Below are 13,378 nucleotides of genomic sequence, written 5' to 3'. Positions count from 1 at the left end.
AGCCACCGCACCTGGCTTCCAATATTTTATGTTTCTCTCTCCCTGACTTCCCAAATTAATTATGTCCACAGTTTGAAAATATTTGTTCCTTACATCTCCATTCACTCATTCCTCGATTCATCCACCCAATGAGAATTGTTAGTGTCTAATTTCTGCAATGCACTGGTGTTATAAAGCTCAAAAATTAATTAGACACAGGTCTTGCTTTAAATAAGTTCACAGTCTTCTTTAGCAAATAAGGAAGACAGGACACAGAGTAAAAAAAATTTTTTTTTTGAGACGGAGTCTCGCTTTGTTGCCCAGGCTGGAGTGCAGTGGTGCGATCTCCGCTCACTGCAAGCTCCGCCTCCCAGGTTCATGCCATTCTCCTGCCTCAGCCTCCCGAGTAGCTGGAACTACAGGCACCCGCCACCACACCCGGCTAATTTTTTGTATTTTTTAGTAGAGACGGGGTTTCACCGTGTTAGCCAGGATGGTCTCAATCTCCTGACCTCGTGATCTGCCCGCCTCGGCCTCCCAAAGTGCTGGGATTACAGGCGTGAGCCACCGCGCCCGGCCCACAGAGTTAAATTTGAACCTCAGATACACAAGGAATAATTTATTACTATAAGTATGTTCCATTCCATGGCACCCTGTGGAGGGGAAAGACTATAATGTAATATAGTGCTAGAAAAGGACGTACAGAGTGCTGCGGAATTTCCCCTAGAATGTGTGTCTACATCCTGGTAAGACTGATCTGGGAGGAACTGCACCCTCAGAGATTGTTGTGCTAGGGGAACAAACGCACACCTTGTTTCCAGATTGAAGGGCTAACTCCATACCAGCCCGAAATTTATCAGCCGGCGTTGCCACCCACAACCGCTAGATGCCGCAACACACGTATTTACTGAAACCATAGACAAACAGGCGACTTGGCCGCCCAGAGAGGCTTTATCTGTGACCCCTTGATCTTCTTCCTGCATGGAGAGCCCTCGCGGGTGAGGCGTAACGTGCAGGAGGTCTCACGAGAGTGGAAGCAAGTCTCGCGAATTTTAAAATTTATCTTTTTGCCTAGCGACTGACAACAAGCTGGTTGCTTGGCGTGGAATCCTAAAGTGGCCTGGCTTTGAGACTGGAGTGAGACCCCAGCCCTAGGCTGGGGTTGTTTCCATTATAGAGGAGACGGATTCAGAAGGGCTACAGGTAATTAGTACTCATCCCAGCAAAAAGGGAACTGTCTTTCTAGAGAGGCTTAAGAGGACTCCCCTTTACCCCATTCCCAGTTACCTCTTCCCATCTCCGTGGTAACTGTTCCTTCGTCACCTTACCACCAACCGTCCTGCTTCCTTTATTCCCCAAAAAATTTAGGTAGGATCCTATCTGCAAGATAAGGCTGAAAGTGGAGGCGATGGTTTTGGGATTATTGGATGGGACCGAGAGACTGGAGTTCCCCTGTCTTCGGGGACCCTCCCACCCCACCCCGCCTCAACCCACCCCACCCCACCCCAGAGGTGACTCCAGAGACAGAACTCTTTCTAGAACCTCTACAGCCTTCCCTGAGAAACCTCAACAGCCTTGGCCATCCACATACGAATAGTGTTCTGCCCTTGCGCGTGGTCGTACAGCTTTGGGAAGCTGCAGAAGTTGGCTCTCTTTCCCTCCACGGTTCCCTCGTTCCTCAACCAGCCTGCCAGCAGTTCCTAAATAAGGGCTGCAACTGAATGACTAACTGCTTGACCGAGGGCCAGGAAGCCTTAAGGAAAGTTTGGATGGGGTGATGGTTTTGTGAAAAACTGGTTTCTTGAGCAAGGAAGAGGAGCCAATGCTGGTTTGGAATATACCTCCTGGCAGAGTGCTTAATGTCTCATGATAGGAGCTATGTAATTATGTCTCCCTTTGCTTAGACCAAGGTTGTTGAAAACCAGACATATGATGAGCGTCTAGAGATTAACGACTCCGAAGAGGTTGCAAGTATTTATACTCCAACCCCAAGACACCAAGGTAAGAGAGGAAAGAAGAGAAATGCTACTGAAAGAGCAGGATGGATTCACAGTTGTCTTCAAGACGTTCCTGTTTTATAATAGCAAATGTTGACTTTCAGCCTCAAGTTACTTCACTTGCCATTGTTTGTTTTCTAACTAGTTAAGGGGGAGAAGTCATAGCCTTCCAAATTACAGGATCTTCCCCCAATCCAACCCTGTCACCATTTACTTCATGTTACTGCTTTTTTCGCTGTCTGCCAGGAATTCACTGTTCTTTTTCTTTTCTTTTTTTTTTAACTTATGTTTTTCCCAGCTTTGAAGATGCTTCATAACCTCCCCTTAGCCTGCAACCCCAATCAAAATCACAGTGGAATATTTTTAAAGGACTGAAGACTATTTATTCAACAAACTTTTTTTTCTTAATTTTATAGAGATGAGGTCTCGCTATGTTACCAAGGCTGATCTTGAACTCCTAGCCTCAAGCAGTCCTTCCGCTTTGGCCTCCCAAAGTGCTGGGATTATAGGTGTGAGCCATCGTGTCTGGCCAACAAGCATTTTAAAATGCGTACTGTGTGCCAGCCTTATGCCTGGCACTTGGGTAAATAGTGTTAAATGACACAATGTCCCTGCCATCCCGATGCTGGTAATCATGGGAGGCAGATGATAAATGAGTAAACACATTCCAAATGTGGTAAGTGCACACTGATGGAGGCAGATTGTTTGCTGTTAAGGAGAATAACAGTAAGGAAGGAGACCCACTTTTTTTTTTTTTTTTTTGAGACAGAGTCTCACTCTATCACACAGGCTGGAGTGCAGTGGTACGATCTTGGCTCACTGCAATCTCCACCTCCTGGGTTCAAGTGATTCGCCTTCCTCAGCCTCCCGAGTAGCTGGGATTACCACACCCAGCTAATTTTAGTATTTTCAGTAGATACTGGGTTTCACTATGTTGGCCAGGCTGGTCTGAAACTCCTGACCCCAACTGATCCACCTGCCTCGGCCTCCCAAAGTGCTGGGATTACAGGCGTGAGCCACTGCACCTGGCCAGAGACCCACTTTTGATAGGGTGGTCAGGGAAGACATGAAGGGGTGACATGTAACACTGCTAGATGGCAGGGATCCAGAGACTGAGGAAAAGTAGACCAGGAAGAGGAAACAGTATGTGAGATGTGAAAAACCTTGAAGCCTGAAATAACTTGGCTTAGTTTGAGGACCTGAAAGAGACCAGCTTACGGTAGAGGGGACACTACCGTATGATATAGTCATATCAGAGAGGTAGGGCAGAAAGCACGATAAGCAGAGCTTTGGGGGCTGTGTTGCTGTCGTGTGTGGAATGGAGTGTTGCGATGGCTGAGTTGAGATGATAGTGGCTTGGCCTCTGGTGAGGAAGTTGAGAATAAAGAAAAGAGGCAAATACGGTATAAGACAGATTGTCATAGAATCACTAAGACTTGCTGATGGACTGGATTTGACTCGAGTTAGGAATCAAGGATGACATCCAGGGTTTCTGTTTGTTTACTGTGGTAAAATATACATAACATAAAATTTGCCATTTTAACAATTTTTAAATGTGCAATTAAATAACATTAAGTACATTCACAATGTTGTCTAACCGTCACCACTATTTCCAGATCATCCCAAACAGAAAATCCATACCCTTCAAAACAATAGCTCCCGAGTGCTTGCTTCCACTCCTCGCTGGTAACCACTATTCTGCTGTCTCTATGAGTTTGCTTATTCTGGGAACCACATAAGTGAAATCATACTGTATTTATCCTTTTGTGGCTGACTTACTTCACTTAGTGTGATGTTTTTAAGATTCATCTGTGTTGTTGAATGTAGACTTTCTTTTTAAGGCTGAGTAATATTCCATGGCATGTATATTCCACTTTTTTTTTGAGACTGAATCTCGCTCTGTCACCCAGGCTGGAGTGCAGTGGCACGATCTCGGCTCACTGCAACCTACGCCTCCCAGGTTCAAGCGACTCTCCTGCCTCAGCCTCCTGAGTAGCTGGGACTACAGGTGCACGCCACCACACCCAGCTAATTTTTTGTATTCTTAGTAGAGACGGGGTTTCACCATGTTGGCCAGGATGGCCTCGATCTCCTGACCTTGTGATCCACCCACCTCGGCCTCCCAAAGTGTTGGGATTACAGGTGTGAGCCACTGCGCCAAGCCTATGCCACGTTTTTTAGTTCATTCTTCTCTTAATGGACACTCGGGTTGTTTTCATATTTTGGCTATTGTGAATAACACTGCTATGAACAGAGGTGTACAGGTGTCCATTTGAGTCCCTGTTTTCAATTCTTTGGGACCTAGCCACCTAGGTTTTTGACTTGAGCATGTTTGTGCTCTTGACAGCTGTGGATATTATAATTTGTTTTTAATTTGGGCTAATGTAGTAAATAAAAAAATGTTTAATTTGCATTTATTTGATATGGAAATCATTTATCATGTTTTCATTAGTAATGCCTTACTCTAATTATACTTTTATTTTAATTTAATTTTTTATTTATAGAGACAGAATTTTGCTCTGTCACCCAGGCTGGAGTGCGGTAGCACGATCACGGTTCACTGCAGCCTCAACCTCCTGGGCTCATGCAGTCCTCCTGCTTCAGACCCCCCGGTAGCTGGAGGTTGAGGTTGCAGTGGGCCGAGATCACGCCATTGCACTCCAGCCTGGGCGACAGAGCAAGACTCCATCTCAAAAAAAAAAAAAAATTAGCCCCCATGTCCAGCTAATTTTTTTTTTTTTTTTGAGATGGAGTCTTGCTCTGTCGCCCAGGCTGGAGTGCAATGGCGTGATCTCGGCCCACTGCAACCTCAACCTCCCAGGTTCAAGCGATTCTCCTGCCTCAGCCTCCCAAGTAGCTGGGATTATAGGAGTGTGCTACCATGCCCGGCTAATTTTTTTGTATTTTTAGTAGAGACGGGGTTTCACCATGTTGGCCAGGCTGGTCTCGAACTCCTGACCTCAGGTGATCCACCCGCCTCAGCTTCCCAAAGTGCTGGGATTACAGGCATGAGCTACCGCGCCCGGCCTAATTTTTGTATTTTTTGTAGAGACAGGGTTTCACCATGTTGTCCAGGCTGGTCTTGAACTCCTAGGCTCAAGCAATCTGCCTGCCTCCGCCTCTTAGAGTGCTGGGATTACAGGTGTGAGCCACTGCGGCTGTCATTAATTATACTTATAATTGTTCAGAGTATTTAAAAATTGCTCTTATCTTTGCATACTGATTCAGATTCAAACTTGTTACTATTATTTGCCAGGCCCTGGGTCAGTTCCTTGCACATAAATTTTTTCATTTGATCCTTATAAGAGGCCTGGGTTAGAAATATTAGTGACCCCATTTAGAGGTGGGAATACTGAGACTCAAAGAGGTTAAATCTTTTTTTTTTTCTGTCCATATGTTTATCGTCTTTATCTGAAAAATCTTTATAGAAAATTGTTTGGTTTAGCTCTCAGCTGCCCGCTGCTGACCTCTGAGGGAGCTTGCCTTCTTTTGAGCTACCTGATGTTTCTTCTGAGCAAGGGACGTTTTGGGACGGTTCCACCTATTCTTTTTAACTTCTTTCTTGGGCTTCTTTTCATAGACTGGATTCTCTCGTATAGCAGCATAAGCTTTCTTATACATATTTTCCACCATGTCTGGAGTTACGCTCTTCTTATGTATTGAGAGAACTGGTTCTTGTAAGCATCTTCATCTTCTTCCATTAAGTAGCGCATGTAATCTGCAACATTCTGGCCGATGCTGTGCTTCTGGTGTACTTCTGCATTAATTTCCTTGCTTTCAGAATCATAACTAGGGAATCGTTTGGTACTGTGAGGGACAGACAAGCCTCCATCCACAGCTCCCTTTAGGGTGCCAAAAACTTTATTGCCAGTGGTAGTTCTGGCAAGACCCATATCCAAATAGCAGGTAAAGGCACTTGGCTGACCATCAATGCTTTCCACATTATATTAATTGCCAGTCTCCTCCACTTGGCCTTCATAGATCTTGTCCATGCCAAACCTATTGGGAAGCCTGTGGGCCAGCAGCAGGCCAGTACAATACGCTGCAGCATAATTTGTCAGGCCAACCTTCACACCACATTTTGGCAGTTTGTGTGCATATGCTGCACAGACTGTATCCCCCTCTATACGGGCATAAGCAGTCTGACAAATGATATCTCTGTTTGTTACACGAACTATCATCTTATATTTGGGTGTGTTGTATTTATTTTTATCCTGTATCATCAAGCGTTTCTGAGGATAGTAACCAGTTTTACCCTCTCGTCGTCTTCTAAATTTCACTTGGTATCTCTTAAAGTAGGCTTTATTCTTAACAACTTTAATAAACCCCATCCTGCGGAACAGAGACCCGCGTCCGCGGCTGGACAGAGACCTGCCGGCCTTGCAGTGCTAAGGGGTGAAAAGGCAAAATCATTTTAAGTAATTTGTCTTCAAACCCACTCTTAGTATAAATTCAGCACTCTGTACTTTACTAGTTATTAACCTAATTTGACTAATGTGTAAACTAAGGGCAGAGTGTATGTTTTTCTCTTTCTTTCTTTCTTTCTTTTCTTTCCTTTTCCTTTTTTTTTTCTGAGACAGGCTCTCACTCTGTTGCCCGGGCTGGAGTGCAGCGGCATGAACACTGGACACTACTCACCGTAGCCTCGAACTCCTGGGTTTAAGCAGACCTCCTGCTTCAGCCTCCCGAGTAGCTGGGACCACAGGCGCACACCATCACACCCAGCTAATTTTTTTTTCTTCTTTTTTTTTTTTGTGGATGGGATCTTGCCATATTGTCCAGGCTAGGCTCAAACTCCTGGGCTGAAGTGATCCTCCTGCCTCCCCTTCCCAAAGTGTTGGGATTATAGGCATGAGCCACTGCCCCTGGCCAGAGTTTATATTATTTATGTAATGGCAGATAATTTGATTAGTATAATGTCTAACCCAATGCCTTAAGGCACAGTAATGTTTAGTAAATATATCTTGAATTGAACTGGCAGAGCCATGACTACAATTCAGTCTCTTGTCTCTTTAGCCAGATGTTCCAATAAACCTTGTTTTATAAAATGGTTAGAGCATAAAATATTACAAACTAAAAAATATTTGTCTTTAAAAATCATTTTAACAATAATCTAAAGGAAAAACTTTTTTTCTAAGGACTTCCTCATTCTGCCCATCTTCCTAACAAGGCTATGGCTGATAACAGCAGTGATGAGTATGAAGAGGAAAATGACAAGGTACAGTAAAGCTCACAGCTTCTTGTAGAATTTCTGCTTTGGGTTTTTAGTAGTTAGAGATGACACCAGTTCAACGGTAAACATTTCTTGAACACTCACCTCCAGGGGTTAGGGACCTTTGAGCTCATGGAGGAAAATCAGTTACAAAGAGCCTTGAGATTTTGACCCTTCTTCATAATGTAGGCCAGTGTTTCACAGACTTTCCCGATCATAATACTCAACTGAGGTACTTATTTTTAAATATACGGATTCCCAGTCCCAGCCCAGAATCTCAAAAGTAAAAGCCTGGGAATTTATATTTTTTAGGAAGCAGTCCAGGTAATTTTATGCTAAAGCGAGTTTGAAATTATCAGTCTAGGCATTTTTTCATTGTCAATACTTGTGATACTGCCAGTATTTTGTGAAAGAGATTTTAATTTTGAGGTCTTAAGACCCAGATGTTGGCTACTGTTATTCTGTGAACCTAGAGAATCACCCTGCTTCTGAAAGAAAGATGGCAAGATGCCCACCTCTCTAGAAACATATAGGACCTTAGAGTTGCACATATAATTTCTTAAAAACCGTTTGTGTTGGCCGGGCGTGGTGGCTCACTCCTGTAATCCCAGCACTTTGGGAGGCCGAGGCGGGCAGATTACCTGAGGTCAGGAGTTTGAGACCAGACTGTCCAACATGGCGAAACCCCGTCTCTACTAAAAATACAAAAAATTAGCTGGGTGTGGTGGCGGGTGCCTGTAATCCCAGCTACTCGGGAGGCCTCCCAAGGTGCTGGGATTACAGGCATGAGCCACTGTGCCCGGCGTGTTTTTTTTTTTTTTTTTTTTTTTTGAGACAGAGTCTCGCTCTTTCACCCAGGCTGGAGTGCAGTGATCTTGGCTCACTGCAACCTCTGCCTCTTGGGTTCAAGCAATTCTCACGCCTCAGCCTCCCAAGTAGCTAGGGGATCACAGGCCCGCACCAACTCGCCTGGCTAATTTTTGTATTTTTAGTAGAGATGGGGTTTCGCCATGTTGGCCACGCTGGTCTTGAACTCCTGACCTCAGGTGATCCTCCTGCCTCGGCCTTCCAAAGTGCTGGGATTACAAGTGTGAGCCACTGCACCTGGCCTGATGGCTGCATTTTAATGGTTTTTGTTTTGTTTTGAGACAGAGTCATCTCGCTCTGTTGCCTAAGCTGGAGTGTAGTGGCATGACCTCAGCTCACTGCAACCTCCGCCTCCAGGGTTCAAGCGATTCTCCTGCCTCAGCCTCCTGAGTAGCTGAGATTACAGGTGTGCGCCACCACGCCTGGCTAATTTTTCTATTTTTAGTAGAGATGGGGTTTCACCATGTTGGTCAGGCTGGTCTCGAACTCCTGACCACATGATCTGCCTGCTTCGGTCTCCCAAAGTGCTGGGATTACAGGCATGAGCCACCACCCCGGGCTAACAATATTCTTAAAAGTTCCCTCTGCCAAAACTGCTTCCTATGTGGCTAAGGATAATTTTGGCAAATCTTGAATTGAGAAAGAATGCTCTAGAAAGTTCTTATCAAGCATATACTAATAAGGCATAGTCACTGAATAAATTCTGCAACTGTGTTTCATTATCTGCCATGCATATTACAGCTTAGTTAGAATATACTTTTATCTTTGTATAATAAATTTGTTATTCTTAGAGCAAAATGTGACCAAAAGCAGTTTTTGGTGTCCTGTAACGTGTCACAATTTTGTGTGCCAATAGCTGCTTTACCATAAAAACAAATTAATTTTAAACAACTGGAATCAAACATGTTAACCTCAGTATAAGCCATATGGTATATAGAAACCAAGTTTTGAAAACCTACTTTTAAAGGGGGCCAATTGGTCATCCTTCAGGTCCTAAACATGCCACAGGCTCCAGGCCACAGAGGCAAAGACATGGACCCTGTTCCACCTGCCCCTGCAAGTCTCAAGTGCCACCAGACCCCTCCTCATGGACTTGAGAGGGTGGGATGGTACAGAGAGAGCCAGAAGCACAGAAAGGTAGGTTATAATGTCAAGAACAAAAGAGCTGTTTATCTTGAGAGAGAATGTGTAGTCATTCTATGTAATTTATGGGGTAAAGGAAGGGAAATACAGATAGGTCAGATACTCCATGAAGAGAAATATCACTGAACAAAAGTGGAAAGTCCATAGTCTCTGGGACTGCTGGTTCGATGGGCACAAGGTTGATTTTGAACTTTCTTCTTTTGATAGTTTCAAGCAGCTTACGCTGGGCAGTCTTGCAAATTAAGTACTAGATTTCCTCTCTATGGTCTTTGTGAGTATTAAGACCCCTAAAGTTTCTATTTCCACTTCATCTTCCCCGATTTCTTCCAAAATAACTAGAGTTGCCATCCTCTTCTTTGAAAGTCCATAGCTTTTTGGGCCGAAGCTGTCTAAAGTGTATGCAGGGCCCTGAAGATCTAAGTAAAATGTACAATAGATAAAATTAGATAGAATTTATACCCCAGCCTCAAGTAGAGAAATGGAATATGGTTCTAGAAAGTGGAGTCCCCATTTGTAGCTGAGCAGGGGCAGAAGAAGGCTCTCAAGCCCCTTCTGGGAAGTGCCCCCTTCTCTTTCTGGTGACGAGGTGCCAGGTGGTTGGGGTATTGGTTAGAGCAATAGAGAACTGGGCATAGGTACATTTGATTTTTTTACTTGAAGTTTTTTATGCCTGCCCTGCCCTATCTCAGGAGAAGAAGAAGACCTCACAGTTGACACCTCAACGGGGCTTTAGTGAAAATGATGATGACGATGATGATGATGACGATTCATCTGAAACTGATTCTGATTCTGATGATGATGATGAAGAGCATGGAGCCCCTCTGGAAGGGTGAGGAAAGAACACCCAAGCCAAGGGTGTTCTTCAGAATACCTCCTTCAAAACACTGGAGTGGGAGGACGTCAGTTAGAAGTGAAATTCCAGCATCTCTTTTGATCTCCTGTATTTAGGATTTTCAGATGTCTCAGAAACCCAACATAATAATGAGTTTTCCTCCCTTTCTGACTCCACTACCTTATCCAGTCCTATAGTGTCACTTTACTATCTGAAATATTTGTGGGCTTGGGGGTTACATGAGATTTTGCTGAGTAAATCTAAAAGGTGGTGGCCAGGCATGGTGGCTCAAGCCTGTAATCCCAGCACTTTGGGAGGCTGAGGTGAGAGGATTGCTTAAGGCTGGGAGTTCAAGACCAACCTGGACAACATAGCAAGACCTCGTCTCTACAAAAATTTTTTTTTTTTTTTTTTTTTGAGACAGAGTCTTGCTCTGTCGCCCAGGCTGGAGTGCAGTGGCGTGATCTCGGCTCACTGCAAGCTCTGCCTCCCGGGTTCATGCCATTCTCCTGCCTCAGCCTCCCAAGTAGCTGGGACTACAGGTGCCCGCCACCATGCCTAGCTAATTTTTTTGTATTTTTAGTAGAGACGGGGTTTCACCACGTTAGCCAGGATGGTCTCAATCTCCTGACCTCATGATCTGCTTGCCTCGGCCTCCCAAAGTGCTGGGATTACAGGCGTGAGCCACTGCACCCGGCCGCCCAAAAATTTTTTAAAAATTAGCTGAGCGTGCTGGTGTGTGCCCATAGTCCCGGCTGCTTGGGAGGCTGAGGCAGGAGAATCACTTGAGCCCAGGAGTTTGAGACTTCAATGAGCTATGATCGGGTCACTGCACTCCAACCTGGTCAACAGAGTGAGACCCTGTCTCAAAAATAAATTAATTCAATTTTAAAAATAATAATAACACTGCTAAAAACACTTCTATAATTTTTTTTCTGGTGCAAACTATTTTCATGTCAGATATTTACATCTCTTTTTTTTTTTTTTTTTTTTTTTTTTTTGAGGCAGAGTCTTGCTTTGTCACCCAGGCTGGAGTGCAGTGGTGCGATCTTGGCTCACTGCAACCTCTGCCTTCCAGGTTCAAGTGATTCTCCTACCTCAGCCTCCTGAGTAACTGGGACTACAGGTGTGCACCACCACACCTGGCTAATTTTTGTATTTTCAGTAGAGATAGGGTTTCAACCATGTTGGCCAGGCTGGTCTTGAACTCCTGACCTCAGGTGATCCACCTGCCTCGGCCTCCCAAACTGCTGGGATTACAGGTGTGAGCCACCACGCCCAGCCCTAAAATCTCTTGTTCTACCTTTTCTTGTCATCCTTTCATTAAAAAAAAGGAAAACCATTTATGCTACATTTTAACATCAAAAAAATATTATGTTTTGGATTTTCTGCACCTCTGTCCTTCAGAGTCAGAGATAATTGAAAGTTAAGTACAACCAACCTTAAAGTTGCCTTGCAAGCCACCAGGAAAGGCAGATATTGGAGAGGCAAAAGCTAGCTTCAGGATCATGTCCCTATAGTCAGTAACACACCAGCACCTAGGACCCTGCCACCTCTGCTCTTCTCTGGCCACCCCGAACAAACTGTTTTCCTTTTCCCAGGGCCTATGACCCTGCAGACTATGAGCATTTGCCAGTTTCTGCTGAAATTAAGGAACTCTTCCAGTACATCAGTAGGTGAGTACTAGGACCTCCCACCATACCCCACTATCCCTACCTTGCCCCAAACCTTTCCTATCTCTAGTCTGAAACAGGGCCATTCCCCTTAGATTTTTTTTTAGCCTGAATAGTAAAGTAACTTTCTCTGACTGTCTCCACCTTCCCTTGGCAATATCTCCTAGGTACACACCTCAGTTGATTGACTTGGACCACAAACTGAAGCCTTTCATTCCTGATTTTATCCCAGCTGTCGGGGATATTGATGCATTCTTAAAGGTATAGTCAGTACATCCTGAAAATGACTCCTTAAGTGTTTCTTCTGATGCCCCTGTTACTCTTAATAGTTTCCCTAATTTCTTTGACTAGCATTGGCTAGTCATGTTCATTTCATTGGAGTTCTTAACCTTGCTCTCAACTCCAAACTACACTCATTGCTCTTAAGTAATACTTAATATCTCTACACATTAACAGTTTGTCATGTGTTTGCTTCCTAATTATCTATGACAACAGGTTTATATTTAAGCTGCTATGGATCATATATTTTTTTCTGGATAGTATTGAGTACAGCATGATAAGCATGCTTTTAGTACTAGTAATAATGATGAACCAGAAGAGTTCTTCCTCTTTAACTTATTGGAAACATTTTCCTTTCTGCTTTCTTACCTTTTTCTTGACCAGGTCCCACGTCCTGATGGAAAGCCTGACAACCTTGGCCTATTGGTATTGGATGAACCTTCTACAAAGCAGTCAGACCCTACAGTGCTCTCACTCTGGTTAACAGAGAATTCTAAGCAACACAACATCACAGTAAGATACTAGCTTAGTATAGGCCCCAGCTGGAGAGGGCCAAGAGTGGATGAGGCCTTGCTGGCACTCATACAGTTGACTTACTGCCTGTCAAAAGAGATGGGCCAGGGCGCGGTGGCTCACACCTGTAATCCCAGCACTTTGGGAGGCCGAGGCGGGTGGATCACGATGTCAGGAGATCGAGACCATCCTGGCTTAACACGGTGAAACCCCGTCTCTACTAAAAATACAAAAAAAAAATTAGCAGGGCGTAGTGGCGGGCGCCTGTAGTCCCAGCTACTTGGGAGGCTGAGACAGGAGAATGGCGTGAACCCGGGAGGCGGAGCTTGCAGCGAGCCGAGATCACGCCACTGCACTCCAGCCTGGGCGACAGAGCTAGACTCCATCTCAAAAAAAAAAAAAGAGATGGCTATTGCTTTGGGCCAGCTGTATTTTTTAAATGACAGCTTTATTTATATATAATTTATATACCAGCAAGTTTAGCCTTTTAAATTGTACAACTTATTAGTTTTAATATAATCACAGTTTTGTAGCCATCACCACTACCTAATTTAGAATATTTCATCACCTCAAAAAGAAACTTCACACCCATTAATATTCACTCTTCATTCTCCCACTTCCTCCTAGACCCTGGTAATGATTTCATTCCTTTATTATGGCTGAATAATGTCCACTGGATGGGTTTACCAGATTTTCTTTATTCATTCTCTAGTTCTCTCCACTCTTATGAATAATGGTGTTTTGAATATTTGTATACAAGTTTTTGTGTGGGTATATATTGTTATTCTGTTGGGTATATACATAAGAGTAGAATTGCTGGGCCATATGGAAAGTCTATGTTTAGCCATTTGAAGAACTACCAAACTGTTTTCCAAAGTGGCTG

General features: G+C 44.1%; 1 protein-coding gene and 1 pseudogene across 5 annotated transcripts in view; one reads left to right on the top strand and one right to left on the bottom strand.

Annotated features, from left to right (window-relative positions):
• Positions 1-926: 926 nt before the first annotated feature.
• Positions 927-13,378, top strand: part of IFT46 (intraflagellar transport 46) — a 21,739-nt gene continuing 9,287 nt past the window's right edge. The window contains exons 1-8 of one of the 5 annotated variants that reach the window (XM_009247139.4): positions 927-1,182; positions 1,884-1,980; positions 7,115-7,194; positions 9,046-9,192; positions 9,888-10,027; positions 11,632-11,706; positions 11,871-11,964; positions 12,367-12,495. In XM_009247139.4, coding sequence (XP_009245414.2) covers positions 7,150-7,194; positions 9,046-9,192; positions 9,888-10,027; positions 11,632-11,706; positions 11,871-11,964; positions 12,367-12,495 — 630 coding nt within the window. In that variant the 5' untranslated portion in view covers positions 927-1,182; positions 1,884-1,980; positions 7,115-7,149. Of the gene's footprint in view, positions 1,183-1,883; positions 1,981-6,556; positions 7,195-9,045; positions 9,193-9,405; positions 9,470-9,887; positions 10,028-11,631; positions 11,707-11,870; positions 11,965-12,366; positions 12,496-13,378 lie in introns of those variants that run through there. The other 4 variants (XM_054525208.2, XM_002822553.5, XM_063711430.1 and 1 more) reach the window with 4 other exon arrangements.
• Positions 5,403-6,350, bottom strand: LOC100442218 (large ribosomal subunit protein uL18-like; annotated as a pseudogene).

Source organism: Pongo abelii, chromosome 9 (genome assembly GCF_028885655.2).
Source record: "Pongo abelii isolate AG06213 chromosome 9, NHGRI_mPonAbe1-v2.0_pri, whole genome shotgun sequence".
NCBI lineage: Eukaryota > Metazoa > Chordata > Mammalia > Primates > Hominidae > Pongo > Pongo abelii.
The sequence above is the reverse complement of the archived record's forward strand: the minus strand, read 5'-3'. Positions and strand labels throughout refer to the sequence as shown.